General features: G+C 45.0%; 1 protein-coding gene across 2 annotated transcripts in view; it reads left to right on the top strand.

Moving 5' to 3' along the window:
• The window catches only part of GRIN2A (glutamate ionotropic receptor NMDA type subunit 2A), a 383792-nt gene extending 363227 nt beyond the window's left edge, over positions 1-20565 (top strand). The window contains exons 11-13 of one of the 2 annotated variants that reach the window (XM_057695722.1): positions 12125-12363; positions 18769-19938; positions 20282-20302. In XM_057695722.1, coding sequence (XP_057551705.1) covers positions 12125-12363; positions 18769-19938; positions 20282-20302 — 1430 coding nt within the window. Of the gene's footprint in view, positions 1-12124; positions 12364-18768 lie in introns of both variants that reach the window. The other variant, XM_057695721.1, reaches the window with a different exon arrangement.
• The last annotated feature ends 1412 nt before the right edge of the window (positions 20566-21977 follow it).

Below are 21977 nucleotides of genomic sequence, written 5' to 3'. Positions count from 1 at the left end.
CCCAGGTTGACCCGTTGCCTGTCTTTGTAAATAAAGTTTTATTGGAACACATCCCATCCATTCACACACTGTGTGTTTCTATGGCTGCTTTTGAGCTGCAAGGGCAGAGCTGAGTAGTTGTGACAGAGACCGTATGGCTCCTAAAGCTGAAAATATTTACTAATTAGCCCTTTACAGGAAAAGATTGCTGACCTCTGGCTTAAATTATAAAAGTAAAGCATGTTTTTTTCAAATAATTCCAACAATATGGAAGAATTTAACATAGCTCATGCCCCTTCCTCCTTTAAGACATTTTTCTTTGTAAAAAAAAAAAGTTCATATTTCTTTAAAAAGGAGGTTTTTTTCTGTTTAGCAAGTCAGCTTCCTTCCACTTTCTTGTTATTCCCTCTCTTGACCCCCAAAGCGGAGGAACACCTTAGACCACTGCTATGCCACTCTCTTCTTTTTTCTCCCTTCTGTGGACTATAATATACAGTCGACCTTGGTATCTGTGGGGTTTGGTTCCAGGACCCCCTTGGGTACCAAAGTCCGTAGATATTCAAGTCACTTATATAAAATGATGCAGTATTTGCATATAACCTACGCACATCCTCCCATATACTTTAAATCATCTCTAGGTTACTTTTAATACCTAATACAATGTAAATGCTATGTTAATAGTTGTAAATACAATGTAAATGCTATGTAAATAGTTGCGGGTGCACTGCAAATCCAAGTTTTTCTTTTTGGAACTTTGTGAAATTTTTTTCTGAAAAATTTTCAATCTGCGGTCATTTGACTCCGGGATGCGGAACCCACAGATACACAGGGCCTACTGTACGCTCATTGGTTTGCACAGATCTCAGTGCCCAATTACATTTTTATATATCTGTGTAACTGCCACCCAGGTGGAGATCTAGGACATGACCAGCACCCCAGAAAGGTCCCTCATGGCCTCTTCCAGCCAATATCTCCCCCAGAGGTAACCACCACTCTGCCCTCCATGGTCACGGGTGGGTTTTGCCTTCTTTTGAATGTCAGATAAATGGTGGAATCATATGACATGTATTCACTTGTGTCTTTTATGACGTGGATCCGTACTACTGCATGTAGTTACAGCGTACTGTGTCTTCATTACAACATAGTATTCCACTGTACACATACACTATAATTTATTTATACACATGCTATTGATGGATATTTGTGTTCTCATTTCTGTCTGCTTTGAACATACTTTCACATATTTTTGGTGCATGTAGACACTTAATTGTTGGGGAATGCACCAAGGAATAAAATTGCTGGGCCATAGGATGTACGTATACTCCACTTCAGGAGACACTTCTGAAGTTTTCAGAAGAAATAAACCAATTTACACCCCCACCAGCAGTGCCTGTAGCTCCTCTAATTTCTTTTGTTGTTGTTCTTTCATTTTTTTAATTTAATTTTAATTGTATATCGGGGTATAGTTGATTTACAATGTTGTGTTAGTTTCAGGTGTGCAGCAAAGTGGTTCAGTTATACATATACACATATCTATGCTTTTTCAGATTCTTTTCCCATATAGGTTTTTACAGAATATTGAGTGGAGTTCCCTGTGCTATATAGTAGATCCTTGTTGATTACCTATTTTATATATAGTTGTGTATATATGTTAATCCCAACCTCCTAATTTATCGCTCCCCCTCCTCTAAGTTCTGAGTGCCCTGTTTCTACCTTCTGTGAGAGAGGTAAAGCAGGCTTGTATAATTGAACTCTCGGTGTGTTCCTTGGGGGCTGTGTGGTCGGACGTTGTTATATGATCATAGCCGATGGTTGAAAGACCCAGATTCCTCCTTTCCCAGCTTCTTTATCTTGACCTCAGCTGCATCGTTAGCAGAATGGGGCGAGAGGACCGTTGTGTCTGCCCCACACGCTCTCCTGGGTTGGAATCTGAACCTGACTACTCCCTTACCCCACATGCTCTCCCAGGCATTTCTGGCCATGGGCTCACCCCCACCTGGTACTTCAGATATGAGATCCAGGAGAGGAAGCAGAGAAGCACCACCACCCCTAACAGGGAGAGGAGACTGACATCAAATTGGGGTGGGCGAGCTCACGTAGGTCACAGCCCAGCCCTCCACATCACCCCACCACTCGCCACTAAAAGCGAAACTGGGTCTTCTTCTGCTTTAGTTGTGAATAGCTCTGACAACAGGTACAGGGTCCTTCCTATAAAGGCTCCATTTCTCCCTTTCTGTTCTTCTCCCTCCTTTCTGCCCTCTCTGCCTCCCCCATTTCTTCTCCCCTTTTCTTTCCTTTTCACTCTCTCCTTCTCTTTCTCCTTCAAGCTGCAACCAAGTCCTGAGTGCCCACTAAGCTCCCTGCACTGTCCTAGGCAATGGGAAATGCAGATAAAGTGGACAATGGGTGTGGTTCCTTTGCTTAAGGGTTTATAGCCCCAGGGAGCTTGTTGACAGCACTTCAATAAGAAGAAACTGAAAGGCAGTGACGTCATGTTACTTGCTGAAAGAAGAAGATATTTCTTGGCATGGGTTGTGGTATTATTGCAATCTTTTCCTTTTTTTTTTTTTTTTTTTTACATTCACAGCCTTTTAAAACACAAGGATCTCTCTGTGATATTAAAAAGTCCTGACACTCTTACACAATGAGTCATAGGATTTTGAAGACTATTGATTGAGAAAATGTGCAATGTCAAAAAGCTACTATGAATCCATTTGTGCTCACAAATGCATACTCCCTTTAATTGATAGCAACTTGACCATTTATATGTGTGTAAGGCAAATTGGTGAAGCCAATTCCAGAAGGGCTTGGTATACATAGGATTTCCTGGACTTCTTGCAATTTTTCTGCAGTCTTACTCCAGAGAATTATATTTCGCCAACACCATCCTCGTATGGAAAATTGTGACCATGTATGTTGTTTGACGCTTGATGGAGTTGCCCAATCCTCTCTCCTCTTTTTCCTTTTTCTTCTCCTTCGAGAGACACAGGTTGGGGACATGTGTGCGTAAAACTCCCCAACTGCAACTTGCACGATTGATCAGGTGGCTTATGAAATCCCAGCCAGATGGCGACAGGCAGCGATGAATTCTGCAACACTCGAGCTCCATCCGCAGAGCAGAGACCTCAGTTGGAAGGTGGTGGTAAAACATTTATGCCAAAGACAGCCCGACTCTGCATCTAACTGGGTACATTTAAGCCTAGCCCTATTTTTATTTTGGTTTTGTGACTTCTCAGCATTATACAGAAATGGAATATTCTGACATTTAAATAAGGGAGATTTATCTTCCAAATTCAGTCTATTTGTGTCTAGCATCTTGTACTATTCCTCTCCACCGCCACCCCCCACCCCCCAAGGTGCTTTTTTCTCTCCAGCAAATTGTTCAGTTTGGAGATCATGGATACAGAGGTCCTGGGCCCCGGAATGCCATAATTTCCAGATCCAAGGTCATCTGGATTTTAATCAGGAGTGTGGGATCAATGAAGCCAAGACCCCAAGGCCAGGGATCAGATGGTCTGGCTGACTTCACTCTGTTCCAAAGCCACAGACTACATCCCAGCTCTAACCAGCAGCTTCCTTCCAGGGCAACTGGTAAGGAAAGGACTTGGTCTCAACACTGCAGCCATCCTCACTCCCAGGACCACAGTTCAGAGCTCCCAGAGACCGGATCTGTTCTCACTGAGAACATAAGCCTGTTGATGAGGGTGCCCTAGATTTTCTACAAAGACAGTTGTTCCTTTGCCATTTCCAATTCCATTTGGGCTTTTGAGAAACCCAGAGTGCCCGGTCCCTGGGCAAGACATGAAACAGGATTGAAATGGGGTCAGTTCCCTTCTCGGTGTTCGTAGCAAACCCTAATGGAATCAGCAGCAACACCCCCCTGACGTCTTCAGGCCATAGATGGGAGGTGCTTCTCTGTGGGGGACCACCGGACTATTGCTGAGAGCTTTGATCGGAACTTGCTTGCCCCAAGAATCAGCCTTGACTTCTGGGTTTCAGAAACTCTTCCTGACCCCTTTGCCTGGGGTTTCACAGGTTCCTTCCTCTCCCTGGCTCTTACTGATCCTCAGATCAGTAGATCACAAGCTGATCAAGGAGAGGAGACTTGTGTCATCTACAGTCAACACAGTTTTATGGACCACCTAGTATATGCCAATTCCTGTACCAGGGACTAGGGACACAGGAAGAATAAGACAAGATTCCCCACCCTGAATAAACTCACCTCCCCACGGGGAGAACTTAGACGCAAGTAGCAGTTATATTCCAGTGTGACAGATTCTCTGTTGCGGAGACAACCAGGATGTCATGGAAGGAGAAAACGTAGTCTCATACTCACAACCCTGTGCATTCAGGGAGGACTTCCTAGAGATGGAGACCTCTGAGCTGGACCCCAAAGATAGCCATTGCCAAGTTTTCAGCACAATGCCATGCAACCGGTAGATGCAGAGTAAATTGTTATGGGTGGTGGTGATATTGATGACAGTTTACAATAGATCCTTGTCAGCAATTTCTTGCAGGTGGGTTTCTTCCAGTCACTACATAGCCTGGGAGCAGGAGAGTTTAGTCTGCATGTACTTCCTGCCTCTGAAATCAGGACAGGACTCTAGCAGAGTTGTATCACTGGGATAGAATTTAGTAGTGACCTTCCTGCACACGATAGCACCGTTGTTCAAATTTGCCATCCCTCACCCCCCTGTAACAGCCAAGCTTATATGTGGTTTCTGATCACGGACCGGGACTGCAAAAACATGGACAGCAAGTGAAGAATCTTGGGTCCACCAGGCATACAGCTGGTCTCATCCAATGGCCCCAGCTGTTCCCAGGACACCCCCAAACTCCTTAGCACAAAGCTGAGCCCTTTGCCATCTGGCTCCTGCCCCTTCAGGCCCCTCTTTTGATGGCTTCTTTCTTCTCCCAAATTTTGAACCATTCTCTGATCACAAAACATTCCATGTTTCTTGCTGCCTCCAGCCCTATGCAAATTCAGTCATCTCATTTTGCCATAATTACTGGTTTGCATGACTGTCTCTCCCGCAGGACTCTGGGCTGGTAGAGGCCAAAGACTATGTGTTATTCATCACTGTGAAAATGCAGAGATGCCGACCTCATGCTAAGCGCTTTAGAAATGTTCTTTTTTCAATGGATGAACAAGTGAGTGAATGAATGAGTGAGGAGTAAGGCACAACCAAATGAGGTCTCAGAGACCCCCAAAGCATTTGCCTCCTTGACTAGAAATGAAACGGAACATCAAACCCAGTTTCTCAAAACCTGTTTCTTTCCATACCACCGCTGCCGAAGGTCAGGTGCTTTGGCCAGAAACCAAGAAAAAAAATATGTAGATGTGTGCCTGCAAGGGTATATGTGTGGGCTGATTTTAGAAGATGTATTTCAGCTAATTCTCTGGCTCTGGACAAAGCCTGAAGGGTACAGGTTCGAAATGGACTTTTTGCAACTGACCTTGGGGCAGAAGTGCTGAGGCAGTCTGGAGGCTAGTCACATTGCATGCTATAAAATCCTTTCCTAAAGCAATCCCCTTAGCAGTCAGACAGCCTCACAGAATGGAATGAAATCTAATCTGAAAGGCAACTGCAGTCCCTCTGGAAGCGCAAAGGATGAGTTTAAAGGCAATGAAGGAACTGATTTCTCTGACTTTGGACATAGAGGTTCTTATTGGAGGGCTAAGCCTTCTCTCTGGATGTGCATTCTTGGAATCATAGATGCCATGAATTGGAAGGGCTCAGGGAGGGACCTGTGATACACCCCACCCGCCAGCTCCCTGGCTTCAGGCAGGAAATAAACATCTCTCCAGCGATACGTACTGAGTAACCAAGGTGTGCGAAGCACTGTATGCAGGCAGTCTCCCTTAACTGCAGCCAAACTCCTGTAGGTAAGTACTGCTGTGCTGTGTTTGGTAGATGTTAGAACTGGAGCTCAGAGAGACTGAGCCTCTCCGTGCCTCATCTGTAAAATGGGTGGGACAGTGGCACTAGTTGCATTACATTGATTAGAGGGCTGCCTGGTTAATTTGTGAAAACTCTAATATAGTGCCTGAAGCAAAATAGAATTTATGTAACTTTATTAATGAAAAGACTAGAGAAACAGATAAACGAATGGATGTGTGGATGGATCGGTAAGCAGAGTGTCGAAACCAAGATCCAATGGGAAGTGAGTGTTGAAGGTGAATTGATGGCAGGCAGTCTGACCCTAATTCTACCTTCTGTGGCTGTCTAGACCTTAGGGGATGATTCAATACGCTCCCTAAACCCTTCGGGGAAGGGTGCTCCCTTTCGTAGTTTATTCTAGTATTTCCTACCTGAAACATTCTTTCTGGTGATTTGCTGGATGTGTCTACTTCAATCTTTTTTTTTTCAAATCTGAAACCCATGGTTTCAACCTTGTGAGTGGCTGGATAATGTAAGAAGTCCCATGTTTGTGTGTGAGCCCACACTGTATCCTTTCTGTCCCTTTGGTCTGACCAATCCTGTACATTTCATGCAGCCTCTTGCGGCATCATTTAAGCAACCAATGGAAGCGGGTGTCAGACCCAGCACAGTGCAGTCTCAGTCGTTCTCACCTGGTCCCTTTTAGACTTTGCATCTTTCTGGCTCCTTCCTTTTGAAGCCCCACCACTCTGCCTTTTACCCAGCAATGCTGGGAAGGGAGAAAGCTGTGATGCCCCGCTCTGTGTTTAGGACGTCACATCCTTCCTTTGGGTGGCACAGAGCTCAGAGGCCAGCAGATATACGTGTGACCGGCAATGTCTTCTCCCTTGAAGACAGTTATAGGAAGAACTTTTAAACAGGCATGGTTTTCACGGATACAAAGGCATTTTCAAGTGCACGTGAGCTTCCTGTCATTAGAGGTATAAACAGAGAGGGAGAGAGCTTTCAGCATCACAGGAAGCCAGTGCTGTCTGGTGGAGAGAGAAAGACAGTATAGCCCTGGTTGCAAATACAAAGCTGTGCAGGCTCCCTCTGCCCCCAGGAGAGCCTTTAGCTTTTGTCTTCCCAGCGAGAATAAGTCTGCTTCAGGAAAGACGTTTAATATTCCTGTCTACCATCTCCACTTCACAAGATCCCATTGACAAAGACCATGGCCTCTTTGTAACTGGAGAAACTGACATGGAATGAGCGGCACCGGAAAAAAATGACAATTGCTGCTTCTCCTTAGCAAAGCACGTGCATACTTCCCAGCCTTTTATTCTCAAGCCACTGTAAGTTCCCTTTTGCTCTGTATTTCCTCTATTTATGGGGCAGAAAAACTCACCCGACAGATCAGACCTTTTTTTTATTTTATTTTATTTTATTTTTTGCAATGCTACCCAGTTGAAGCCTGGAGATGTAAGGAAAGAAACAGGAGCAGAAAATATGGATCCAATGCTTACTACGTGCTGCAGGCCATGAGAAATACCAGAATCATAAAACGTGGTCCCTGATCTCCCTGAAGGAGATTACAATATACTTGAGTAAATTAAAAACAAAATTAGAAAGTATTTGAACTACAGTTCCGTGCACTAGTAGAAAAGACCATGAGGCGGGAAATGAATGGCTGGAAAATGATTGGAGCAGGTTGTAATTGGTGTTGAGAAATGTGTACTTGCTCCCCTTTCGGGATGTGGGCCTGGTTTACCAAGTTGACCTATTCCAAAGAGAGGTATTTGCGCAAAGGGCAGGGGAAAAATCTTTATATTTACATCCTGATTGGAATCCAAATGATATTCCCTCTACTGAGATGGACTCTGTTACAGGCATCCAAACCTGGCTCTCTTTGGGACAACACCAAAGGGAAGACGTGCTGGGAATTTGACAACGTGTGGTGAGAAGACCTGTTTCTGAGTCCTCATAAACTCCAAAGGGAGGGTGAAAGTCAACAGCGCATAGTGTCTTTGGAGGGATAGCATTAGTGTTTTGGGGAGCAGAGGAAGCCGCCATGTAAGTCTTGAAGCACAGAGTGGGCAGTGAATTTGGACGAGTCAATGGTGGTGCTGGATGGACGGTGAGGTCATCTTGCTGAGTGTTCCGTGAAATTTGTGAGATATGAAAGCATTGTAGGCCGTTAGAAGGAAAGGAATTGAAATCAAGAGATCCCTTCCCACCTCTTTGGCTGCACCACTGATCAACCAGCACCCTTCCTTGTGGGTGAAGAATTTATAAAGGCATACATTTCCTATTTTTTTCTCCTATAAATACATATGCTTTTTAAAAACCATTATTACAAAAGTTGTACACATATAGATGGTGGTGGTACAATGGAAAACTGATATGGGACCTCTTCATGCTACAAACACATAAAAGTGGAGGATTATAGGGGTGTGTGTGTGTCTATGAGCACACACACATACACATAACACAAGCCCACGATGCACAGCCAAGGTCAAAAGAAAGAGAAATCCTTCAGTGCCAGAAACAGAGGGAATGGGATATTCTCCTGATGTGTTTCAGCTGAGGTCCCTACAGGGATACAGGCAGTAGGGGTGGAGCCTGGGGATTTCACATCTCTGTGGGGGCCCTGAACTGTGCAAAGAGAGTAGAAAATGAAATCACCGCATAAATCTGAGACTGTCAGTGAGTCAATGAGTTCCTGAAAAGGAGACTAGAAAAAACTGTCCATCAAAGCAAAGAAAGTACAAGGAGCTTGCCATCCGTTTGAAGCTGAGTGAAAAATTAAAACCCAAATGAGTATGGAGGTCTAAGTGTATGTTACTTAAATGGTTCAGTAATTACAGTAAACTTAATTTTATACAAAAACTGGTACTTTGAAAGGCCCCGGCACCATGGCAGAAGCAAACCCAGAAACCCTCTGTAGGGTCACATCTGTAGCCCGGAGTGTTTGCGAGCCCCGTGGAGTTTAGGGGGAGAACAGCTCTGTGAAGATTAGCTCACAGTAAAAAGTTACAGATACTGCAAGGAAGTAATCCACCGTGAGAGTCAGCACGCATGGCAAAGAGAAGAATCAGAATCCCAAGAGCTAAGGTGGCAGGGGTGGGGTATGGGCTGAGAATAATCTGGAAGGATGTAGGCTTGAAATTATTAAATGTATAAAAGTCTTAAAAGTCATAAAAAAAAAGAGTAGGACTTTATGATAAAAAGAATAGGCAGAATTTTGAAAGAGCCAGATGAATGTCACCATTAAAACAGATTAAAAATTAAAACATAAAGCCGAATATTACTAATGAGGGAATTAATGAACTGGAAAATAGATCCGTGGGAATCTGCTAGCTGCAGGATGGAACAATCAAAAAATGGAAAATATGAAAAGAAAGTTAATAGCCTGGAGGATAGAATGAGAAGGTCTAGAACATTTGAAACAAAATTTTCAGAAGAAGAAAAGGTAGGATTATCATGCGTCATTAGGGAATTGCAAATGAAAACAATGTGATACCACTACGCACCTTATTGGAATGGTCAAACCCCAAAACACTGACACACTAATCAATACTGGTGAGGATGTGTTATGCGAACAGGAGCCTCATTCATCGGTGGTGGGAATGTAAAATAGTACACGCACTTTGAAAGACAGTTTGGCAGGTTCCTACAAGGCTAAACACAGTCTTACCATATAATCCAACAATAATGCCCTTAGGTACTTACTCAAATGAGTTGAAAACCTATGTCCACGTAAAAACCTGAACATGAATGTTTATAGAGGCTTTTTTCATAATTTCCCAGACTTGGAAACAACCAAGATGTCCTTCAATAGGTGAATGGGTTAACAAACTATACATCCATGCAATGCAGTTTGGTTCAGAGATAAAAAGAAAAGGTCTATCAAGCCAGGGATAGCTATAGAGGAACCTTAAATGCATCTTGTTAGGAGAAAGAAGCCTTTCTGAAAAGGCTACATACTCTATGGTTCCAACTATATGATGTTTGGAAAAAGCGAAGCTATAGAGACAATTAAAAGAGCAATGGTTGACAGAGGGTGGAATGAGGGGTGGGGAGGGATGAACAGTTGGAGGGCTGGGGATTTTTAGGGCAGTGAAACTGTTCTGTATGATACTGTGGTGGTGGATACATTGGCAAAACCCGCTGAACTTTACAGCTCAAAGACTGAACCCTAATGTAAACTATGGCCTTTAGTTAAGAATAATGTATTTGTCTCATAAATTATGCCAGGTGTTAACAGGAGAAACCAAGGAGAATGGAAAGAGGGAGTATATGGGAACTCTGTACTTTCTGCTCAGTTTTTCTCTAAATCTAAAATTATTCTAAGCAATAAACTCCATGAATTGAAAAAAAGATAAGATGGGGGAGTTAATAATTGAAGCAACAATGGGTGAAATTTTTCCAGAATTAAATGTATGAGTCATGAGATTGAAGAATCACAGTGAGTCCAGAGCAGAACAAATAAAACACATCCACACCTAGATTCCACACCAAAGACAAAATGAAACTCTCAAAAGCAATTAGAGAGAAAATATAGATTGCATAGAAAGTAATGACAAATAGATTATGAGCTGACTTCTCAACCATTACAACCTAGATCAGAAGGACACTTAATGACCTCTTCAAAAGGTCAAGGAAAAATAATTGTCAACTTGGATTTCTATGTTCAGCCAAATCACTCAAGAGTGAGAAGAAACAATAAGCAATACACACAAATTTCATAAATCTTGAAAAAAAAGAGGGCAATGTGAAAGCAGTAATTATGATTTACCTCGTCAAAAGAAAATCAAATAAACATTTTGAGTATTTCCTTTATTTTTTCTGCAAGTGTTTTTTATTGAAGTATAGTTGATTTACAATATTATATTAGTTTAAGGTGTACAACATAGTGATTCAATATTTTATAGATTATACTCAACTTAAAGTTATTACCAAATAATGGCTATATTTCCCTGTGCTGTACAATATATCCTTGTTGTTTATATATTTTATCCATAGTAGTTTGTATTTCTTAATCCCATACTCCTATCTTTTATATCTTAGGTATTATATATATACACACAATGTAGTCATACTCTTCTTTTAACATTCTATGCATCTTCCTTGATTTTCACTGTTTTTGAAGGATAATTTTTTTTTTAATTTTTTTTTTTTTTTTTTTATTTTATTTTATAGTTGTGGCACATGGGCTTAGTTGCTCCATGGCATGTGGAATCTTCCCAGGGCAGGGCTCGAACCCGTGTCCCCTGCATTGGCAGGCGGATTCTTTACCACTATGCCACCTAGGAAGTCCTGAAGGATAATTTTTAAAGACCTGAATCATAGACTAAGTGCTATGGTTTAGAGAATTGCTAGACAGTATAATTACTAGATATTTAGACCAGAGAATTTCCTCCTAAATGGCAACTGGATAAAATGCACATAAAAGAGAGACAAAATAATGCCCTCCATGCCTACTTTTTTTTCCATTGAAAACCCCACCTGCTTCTTTTGTTGCCTGCCAAAGTGGGAAAGTGTTTAGTTTGCAAATGGCCATGTAGAAGCTATTGAGATGTTTCTTTTCAAGGAACATTTCGTGCCCTTAAGTGCATTGCTTGAGGTGACTTTTGGGAATAATCTTGGATGTTCTAAAGGAAGAAGGAAAAAGAAATGAAAATATTTGAGGATGACTGTGTAGCAGGCACTGTGCTAGGCACTTCCTTTACACCAACCCATGAAGGCTACTGTTTAGGAGAACTTACCGTGAGCCAGGCACTACATTTAGGAATTTTGCATATGTGAGCTCATTTGATCTTCTTCCCTAGAACTCGAGGGGATATACACTGTTAAACCCATTTCACAGACAGGATCACTGTGGCTCTGAAGTCACACAACTAGTAAATGAAGTCATAACAGGAATGCAAGTCTTTCTAATATAGCCTGCTGCCAGCTTATCCCACATCCTGTTCCAGGCTCAGGTAGGTGTTGGGGGTGAAGATAGAGAAAATCATTATAATAATAATGACCAGGAAAAAAAAGAGGCTGTGCCAGATTCTCTCTATACATGATCTCATTTCATCCTCCTACAACGATATTACATAGATGCTGTTGTCATCACTGTCTTCACCCAACAAGCAAGTGAACGCAGACCAAGAGAGCTCCGCCACTCACGTTAAGGTTGCACAGCTATAAGTCACGTGTGTCTGATCCGAACACAGGGGTGTCCACCCCGCAGTGTGTGCCCTGCTTCTCACCACCTGTGGCTCTTGCTTTCTGTCCAGGTGAGATGGAGGAGCTGGAGACCCTGTGGCTCACGGGCATCTGCCACAACGAGAAGAACGAGGTGATGAGCAGCCAGCTGGACATCGACAACATGGCGGGTGTGTTCTACATGCTGGCGGCCGCCATGGCCCTCAGCCTCATCACCTTCATCTGGGAGCACCTCTTCTACTGGAAGCTGCGCTTCTGCTTCACGGGCGTGTGCTCCGACCGGCCGGGCCTGCTCTTCTCCATCAGCAGGGTCAGTACCCCTGGCGGGTGCTTCCCTCTGTGGCAGACAGGTCCAGAAAAGCACGGGGCTTCCAGAGAATCAGGGATTCTTGAGTCCTGGGCAGCGGTGGGGGGTCTGCACATCCTCCCCTCCCTCACCAACACTTCGTGGATTTGTCTGAAGGGCATACAGCTTCTGGGTCCACGAGCCAGATGACTGTGCGAGCTAGAGATGGAAGGTGGGTGGGTAAGACAGGCCAGGCAGGAGAAAAATAGCAGAAGTGAAATTAAAATATAGCAGCTGAACCTGGGGCTCAAGGGGAGGGAACGATGGCGAATGGGAGGACTATGACAGATTGCATAGTACCCACCACACCCAAAGGGGGCTGTCGTCCTCCACGCCTGCTGAGTATGGTCTTATGGGAATGCAGGGGCAGTCTGATCAGGTCTTCCAGTTTTTAAAGGAGAAAGTGGTCATCTGATTGTATGTGAAACCTTTCGATTTTTAAATGCCAGTAACGAATTCCATTGAAACAAATAGAAAAACACCAAAGCATGTGGGCCAAACACAGCCAGTCTGTGGCCTTCCTCACGAGCACCCAGATATGCTCTAGGACATTGTTAAAATTCTTATGCGGGATGTTACGATGTTTGCATGTGTTTCAACAGGTCATGTGTGACACAACGAAATCTACACACAAAGCTGTGTTGTGTGTGTGTGTAGGCATCTAACAAGCCACAAGAGCGTGTACAATGCAGCAGAGCCTGAAATGAAACACAGGCATGAAGAACCACAAGGAAACACACATATCAAGCAGGAAACATAAATCACAGCACAGAACACACATGCTGTAGTGAGTGCACTCGTGTGCAAGCCACGAAGACCTCTTTTCATGCTGCACAATAGGGCACGTGCACGTGGCCATAAACAGGTACATGTGGCAGAATTCATCAATAATGATGACAATTGAGGAAAATGCTTATATTTGTGGGGCACATATATGTCCCAGGCACCATATAAGGACTTTACACTCCTCATCTCATTTAACCTACGAACCAATTCTGTGAGGTAGGTACTGACATTGGCCCAGAGTTGGGGAAACTCAAAGTTATGAGGTTAGAGAAATTACCCAATGCCGCCAAGCCTTGCTGGAGCCTTGGTTTGACTCGAGGTGGTGTAGTAACAGCCAGAGCCCACACTCTTACACAAGCAACAAACATTGAATACAAGCAACACAAGAGATTTGATACAAATCATAATACACAACATATATGGGCACACAACTCATATGTTTCCCTGTTCGACACAAGCTAGTCACTTACTTGCATCACAATAAAAGCACGTACAGATATCATTCACTTATCTGCCAACACAGTGTAACATTATCTGTCTACCTGGCAATCAATCCATCAGTCATCCATCCATCTATCCATCCATCTATTTATCTATTTTCCTATTTCTCCCATTTACTCACCTTGGAATTTTTTTACTCTGAAAGAGTTTAATAAATTAGGATTTGAAACATGGTGAAAAATATGTGGTTAGAATCATCTAGTTTTAGATTCTAATGTTTATTGGGAACACAAAATAATCATTTAAAGAGGAATTTGTGTATTCTTAGTATTTAGTGGTTTTAAGAGATCCAGAAGGTGCACATGGGCTTAGTCAGGAGGGTTTATTTTCTCCATACAGTGGTACTCCAAACTTGGGTTCTAAGCAAATATATATTTCCTAATTAGCTTGATGGCATCTAAACACACAAACTGCTTAAAAATAACAACGTGCATGGATATAGCTGGGTATTAAGCCAACTTTAAGCTAATTCTCTCTGCCGTTACTGAAGGCTTTCCATATCCACATGATTCTGGGATTACCATGAGCAAATGCAGACAATTGCCTTTACTTGTAAATCCTGCTTGTTTTGGGAAGTGTTCCGTCTGTCTGAGTTACCATTAAGGAAGCCAAGTTGATAGGATTGTCATTATGAGAAATGGCCTAAACCCCTCACTCCTGTTCCAAGCATCTTGAGGGATGGGGTGAAGGGGTGGGGGAGGGGCAACTAGGCACAGCATTGCTGTGTTGTGCCTTGAGAAGCTGGAACTTGAACTTCTGTTTCCCCCTCCCTAGAGGAGAGAGCACCCCGTGTCCCATGGGACACAAAAACAAACCTGAGATGCCTGCCGTCCTGGCATGGCCAAGGGTGAAGGTCAGAGCTCAGAGAATCATTTATTTCACATTAGAACAAAGCGTCTGCCACAGCTGTGGCCACTGTTTATTACGACTTACAAAAACACGTCCTTTCCTCTGCGGGATGCTCTTAATTTTTGTTTTCTCTCCGAAATGCTGTCCCTTTCATGTTGAAAAAAAAATACTCACTGTCACCAACAAAAAGAACCACTTTGGTTGTTTCCTGAGACATGAGGAATGGGAGACGTAGCAAAGCCAGAGACAAGGGAGGTGGAAACTGTGGCATCTTCCCAACGAGCTCAGAGGAGAGCCTGGAGCAGCTTCTGGCTGACCCAAAATGGGGACCCAGAGAACAGAAGTCAGATACTGTCTTAGTCCATTCAGGCTAAAATACCACAGACTGGGTCCTTTTGTCAGCAGCAGAAATGTGTTGCTCGCAGTTCTGGAGGCTGGAAGTCCGAGATCAGGGCGCCAGCATAGTCGGGTGAGGACCCTCTTCTGGGTTGCAGATTTCCCCTTGTGTTGAAGAAATGAGGTAGCTCTGTGGGGGTCTCCTTTATAAGAGCATGCACCCCATTCATGAGGACTCTTCCCAAAGGCCCCACTTTGGACCTTATGACCTAAGCGCCTACCTAATACTAATACCATCATCTTTGAGGACTAGGATCTCAGCATATGAATTGGGGGGCGGTGGAGACACAAACGTCCAGACCATAGCAGACACTCTAGGGATCGGGCCCAGGTGCCAGGGAACCACGGAGGACAGCAGTGCCCCAGTGAGAGAGGGGGCAGGTGGGGAGACAGAGCAAAGTGTCTGGAACAGCACGTGAGTCTTCAATGCTAATTTCATCTGAGCCCATCAAAGGGCCAAGAGGGCATATTATTTCCACAGCCCACAAAAGGTAGCCGGAATCTATGAATAAGACAAAGGAGGGAAGAGAGAACTCTGCAAGGAAGAAAGAAACTCCAGCCCAGGGATTTGGCTCCTGAGGTAGGGTTTGGGCAACTTATCCAATCAGAAAGCCGCGGTGGCTTTCCAGAGCGAACTGGCGATAGTGAAGGGTAGCGCGCGTTTCCTGCAGCTTTGATCAAACAGGCACTGTGTGCTTGTGCTAGTGTGAGCGGAGAGCGAGGAGAGGTGACAAGCAGGACGGGCACGTCGGGGATGCCTGAGCAGCTCGCCCGCTCGCATTTATGGACCTCCTTCCGTGTCTGGTGTTTTGCTTGTATTATCAGATCTTGCCCTCGTACCCACCTTAGAGCGTATAATTCCCATTTTACAGAGGTGGAACTCAAGGCTCAAAAAGATGTAGTTACTTAGCCAAGGTCACAGAGCGAATAAAGGAGGGAGCTGGGGCTCATTTCCAGTGGGTCTCAGGCCTCTGACTCTTCCTGGCCTTCTGTAATATACACCCTGCCTCCTCCTCAGCCCATCTGGAAGATGGGTCAAATCAGCTGGAGAACACTGTCATCCTGGGAACTGCCTTAGCTGGGTTGTGTGAATCCCTGGGAAAACCAGGGATCAGAAAAAGCAGCCGGCAGCCATCCTCCCAGCTCCTGGAACATAGCTCAGCTTTCTGGCCACTTCTGTGGGCCTCCGGCAAAAAGAGAGACAAGCAGCTCATCTCAGCAGGTTGCAAACATACTGCTCTGATGGCGAAGGGTGGAAGCAAGTTCTCAAAATCTCTAAATGGGGGAGGGGAGCGCATTAACATAAAATTGCAAAGTCAGAAAAACATTTAAAATTAGTGTTTTCATAATACTAACAACAGGAAGGAAAGGCTCTGATCCTGACTGATTCAAACATGTAGGGGACACACTGATTTTCCCTCATAGTTGCAGATTCCCTCTAGGTCATGTATGAGATTATTACATCACTAAATTGGACAGGGAAGGCACAAGTTAACATAAAAGATTCAGAAGCACTGTGCTACGTGAAATACACAGTGCATCTGTATGGTCTTGACGTCCAGCAGCCCTGGAAGCAATGAGGAGACACTGCTCCCTGGCAGGGAACAGGGAAGCAGACCACGCGCGACATCGAGAAGGAGACTAAAGGTAAGGCTGCAGGAAGGTGGGAAGGGCCGATGCCAGGGCCTCGGCCTCGGGAACCCTTCACCGTGCAGCCTGGGGTTGTGGGGGGTCAGAGAAGGAGGAGCTCAAACGTACAGCTGTAGGCTCTTCTCTTTACTGTTCTGTTTACTGACGGAGTGGAGACTGTCTCTAGAAAACTGCGAGAAAAATGCAGCAGCGCAAACGGGTTGAGGCTGTTCCAGTTCCGTGAGCATCCCTGCAGGTTCAGTGCATCCCCACCGTGGGGAATCGATGGAGCCGCTATTATCAGAGTCCACAGTCACTCACAGCAACTCCCCACTAGTTTATGCCAAAGTCAGCAGCAGCTCCCGCATCCCGTTTACAAACCCCTTCTTGGGCTGGCCTCCCTATCAGTCTTGGGAGGACCAGGTCAAATCCTGCAGCCTCCACCTAGTTGTTCCTTTAGGTACCGCAACCAAAGTGGGGGCAGGAGTGGGGAAGGGAGGAGCAGAAATCACGATGCCACTGATGGTGAATCAGGAGCTCTGCCCCTGAGTTACTTTCAAGGAAAAGTAAGCAGTTATTTTTAAGACAGGAAGAAAGTGAGTGGAAAACGATAGCTGTGCGGATGGGGGTGCCTATACGTGAGCTGCCCCTGAGCCCCCCAGTCCCTCAGTTCTCTGGATGGACTTAAATGCAACATCGCTGTGTCATCAGAACACTCCATCCTTCCTAGTAACTAAAACTCACTCTGGCCGTGCTCAACAAACTCTCATACAGCCAAAAACACAGAGAATATGTATATGCATATATATGTGTGTATATATATATATATATATATCTCGAGTGGGTAAGTGAAACATCCAAGAAGGGAGTTCCAGGTGTTCAAACCATATGATGTCTTTTCATCCCACCATCTATGTCTATCCTTGAAAAGAACGTCTGATTGACCACACATGGGTCTCAGGTCTTCTTTTTGTTGTGGGGGAGGAGAGCTGGGAGAGACTGTTCTAGATTTTTTTAATTGAAGTATATAACTGGCTTACAATATTGTATTTCAGGTCTACTGCATAGTGATTCAATATTTTTATACCATATGAATTAATCACCATAGTAAGCTTAGTTACCACCTGTCACATACAAAGTTATTAGAATGTTATTGACTATATTTTCTATGCTATACATTATATCCCCATGACTTATTTATCTTATAACTGGAAGTTTTTACCTCTTAATCCCCTTTGCCTGTTTCACCCATTCATCTCAACCCCTCCCCTCTGACAACTACCGGTTTGTTCTCTGTTTCTATGCGTCTGTTTTTGTTTTGTCGTGTCTGTTTTGGGTTTTAGATTCTACATATAAGTGAAATCATATTGTATTTGTCTTTCTCTGTCTGACTTATCTCACTTAGCCTAATACTCTCTAGGTCTATCCCTGTTGTCACAAATGGCAAGAGTTCATTCTTTTTTATGGCTGAGTACTATTCCATTGTGTGTGTGTGTGTGTGTGTGTGTGTGTGTGTGTGTGTGTGTGTGTGTATACATACCACATCTTCTTTTCTATTCCTCTATCAATGGACACTTCAGTTGCTTCCATGTCTTGGCTAGTGTAAATAATGGTGCAGTGAACATTGGGGTGCATGTATCTTTTTTTCGTGTTTTTATTTTCTTCAGGTAAATATTGTAAGTCATGCTTTGATTGACAGCTTCAGTGTGTGGGTAGGAGTATTCTCCAAAGGAATTAATGATTAGTGATCCTTTTATGCTGACTTAGTTTGCTTGTCAATAGCTGACTCTCTGATATCCAAAGTCCAAAGATGATCCTGGGAGACTTTAATAAAAGTGTGAGTTGGTGACCTGGGTGTTGGGAGGGTCAACCAAATCCTTACTTGCCAATCTGGAGGTGCGGAGACCCTTGTCGTTATATGAGGATTAGTGGATATTTTTTCCTCAAACTCCATGTATGACTATTGGCAAAAGTGTCAGATAATCTTGATAATCTAAGTAAATCAGATAATCTAAAAGCTCCAGAAAGACAAGATAAGCCTGATGCTTTTGCCACCGTCTTATACATTTAAGAAACATTATCAGGATTCGGGTTGGATTTCACTCTTTCTCCAGGGCTCCTACAAGAAGGTCTTGTCTCACCTTTGCGGGCATGAAATGGTTTCATGGCTTTGCTGCTGATGATGGTGTTTTGTGTTCCTCCCCACAGGGCATTTACAGCTGCATTCACGGGGTGCACATTGAGGAAAAGAAGAAGTCTCCAGACTTCAATCTGACCGGCTCCCAGAGCAACATGTTAAAACTCCTCCGATCAGCCAAAAACATTTCCAACCTGTCCAACATGAACTCCTCAAGGATGGATTCCCCCAAAAGAGCTGCCGACTTCATCCAAAGAGGCTCCCTCATCATGGACATGGTTTCAGATAAGGGAAACTTGATATATTCAGACAACAGGTCCTTTCAGGGCAAAGACAGCATTTTTGGGGAGAACATGAATGAACTGCAGACCTTCGTGGCCAACAGGCACAAGGATAACCTCAACAACTACGTGTTCCAGGGCCAGCACCCTCTGACTCTCAACGAGTCCAACCCTAACACGGTGGAGGTGGCCGTGAGCACAGAATCCAAGGGGAACTCCAGGCCCCGGCAGCTCTGGAAGAAATCCATGGAATCTCTACGCCAAGACTCGCTGACCCAGAACCCAGTCTCCCAGAGGGATGAGGGAGCCGTGGAGAACAGGACCCACTCCCTAAAGAGTCCTAGGTACCTGCCAGAGGAAGTGGCTCACTCGGACATCTCAGAAACTTCGAGCCGGGCCACATGCCACCGGGAGCCTGACAACAGTAAGAACCACAAGGCCAAGGACAACTTCAAAAGGTCAGTGGCCTCCAAATACCCCAAGGACTGCAGCGAGGTCGAGCGCTCCTACCTGAAAACCAAAGCGAGCTCCCCCAGGGACAAGATCTACACCATCGATGGGGAGAAGGAGCCCAGTTTCCACCTCGATCCTCCCCAGTTTGTGGAAAACATGGCCCTTCCCGAGAACGTGGACTTCCCCGACCCCTACCAGGACCATGGCGACAGCTTCCGCAAGGACTCCACGCTGCCCACGAACAGGAACCCCCTGCACAATGAAGACGGGCTGCCCAACAACGACCAGTACAAACTCTACTCCAAGCACTTCACCTTGAAAGACAAGAGCTCCCCCCACAGCGAGGGCAGCGACCGGTACCGGCAGAACTCCACGCACTGCAGGAGCTGCCTGTCCAACCTGCCCACCTATTCGGGCCACTTCACCATGAGGTCCCCCTTCAAATGCGACGCCTGCCTGCGGATGGGGAACCTCTACGACATCGACGAAGACCAGATGCTTCAGGAGACAGGTAACCCAGCCACCCAGGAGGAGGTCTACCAGCAGGACTGGGCACAGAACAGTGCCCTCCAGTTCCAAAAGAACAAGCTGAGGATTAGCCGGCAGCATTCCTACGATAACATCCTCGACAAACCCAGGGAGGTGGACCTTAGCAGGCCCTCCCGGAGCATAAGCCTCAAGGACAGGGAGCGGCTTCTGGAGGGAAACTTGTACGGGAGTCTCTTTAGCGTCCCCTCAAGCAAACTCTCGGGGAACAAAGGCTCCCTTTTCCCCCAGGGTCTGGAGGTCAGCAAACGCAGCAAGTCTCTCTTGCCGGACCACACCTCCGATAACCCCTTCCTCCACTCTCACGGGGATGACCAACGCTTAGTTATTGGGAGGTGCCCCTCAGACCCTTATAAACACTCACTGCCGTCCCAGGCAGTGAATGACAGCTATCTCCGATCATCCTTGAGGTCGACGGCATCATACTGTTCCAGGGACAGTAGAGGCCACAGCGATGTGTATATCTCGGAGCATGTTATGCCTTATGCTGCAAATAAGAATAATATGTACTCTGCCCCCCGGGTTTTAAATTCCTGCAGCAATAGACGCGTGTACAAGAAAATGCCTAGTATCGAATCTGATGTTTAAAACCTTCCATTAATGTTTTATCTATAGGGAAACATACGTAATGGCTAACGTTCCGGAGGGTAAAATGTTGGATGTCCAATAGTGCCCTGCAAAGAGGAAGAGGATTTGGGAAGGTACTTTTCTGTTGGTTCTTTTGCACATGGCTCCATGCCATAGTCTTCCACTCATGGAATCTTGTGAGGTGTGTGCTGAGCACGGCAGATACCAGATAGGTGAGTCCTTAACCAAAAAAATCAATCAATAAAAGGGCAAGTCTCCTGGACATGCCCGCCAGGTGTGTTGGCAGTAATGATGCATTGGACGCCAACGGTGATGTGATGGTTTCCTATATCCCAGCTTCCATTAAGACCAGTCCACCATGTAATTTCCTCATAAGAAATGCCTAATGGTCTCTCTAATACAGAATACGCAATATGGCATGCATGTAAATCTGACACAGACAAAATAAAACAAGAATGCATCTGCACCGTAGCGAGATTGACATGTGCAAGAGATGAGGAAGTCTGGCTTTATAACCGGTTCACCTTTATTGTTATGCCTCCATCACAGCCCCGGCCCGACCCCAGAGCTCCAGGCTCCCCCAGAGAGTAGCCAGTCCGTGTGTTCATGGTCCCTCTGCTAGCTTCACTGTAGTCCATTTCCAAGACATCTCTGGAGTTAAAGGCCAGAAGGGCCCTCAGGCAGAGAGCCACAAGAATCTCTTTGGATGTCGATTTGTGTATTTCACAGACACTCTCTCACCCTTGGCTTCGATGGTCTTGTTCAGAGCTGCATAAACTCACACATCTGTGTCTTCGGTATCGTTAAGTGTGGATCTTCTGTCTGTGGCACAGAGGCCGTTGTAGTTTATCCCGAAGACTCCTGTGTACGTAAGTTTGCACTTCCCCCCTTCTGGTGATGACTCAGGGTTGTATAGTATCTGTTACCCCCCCGCCCCCCAGAGTAACCATCCCTCGTTCAGTCCCCAGATCGCCATGGTGGCGTTTAGTTAAATGTGTGTTGCTGTCCCCAGCGTGGTGAATGTGGTGGCGCGTGCCAGCAGCCGTATGTGTACCGTGATCTAGAAGATGTATAATGCCATCTGTCTGCTGAAGGCCAGCACGGCTGTAGGGTTATCTTCCTTAACGTCCTGAAATTCAGCTGGACACTCCTCCCTGCCCCCCCCCCCAACCTCCTTAAATCAAAAGCCTTCAAAACATGAGAGACACTCACACATCTACCCTGAGCATCCTCCAGGTTGTGGATAAACTTTAGTGGGACGAGTGGTATCTCTCTTCTGCAATAGTCACTCTGTTGGAGGCAAACTGCCTCACTAGCACCAACAGAAGATGAAAAATTCCTCGAAGCATTTGTCATTTCCGAGTCACCTCCATCCTCACTCTGCTCAAACCTGTGCATAAATGATATGAGAT

Source organism: Hippopotamus amphibius, chromosome 9, assembly GCF_030028045.1.
Source record: "Hippopotamus amphibius kiboko isolate mHipAmp2 chromosome 9, mHipAmp2.hap2, whole genome shotgun sequence".
NCBI classification, from domain to species: Eukaryota; Metazoa; Chordata; class Mammalia; order Artiodactyla; family Hippopotamidae; genus Hippopotamus; species Hippopotamus amphibius.
This window is presented reverse-complemented; position numbering and strand designations above follow the sequence as displayed.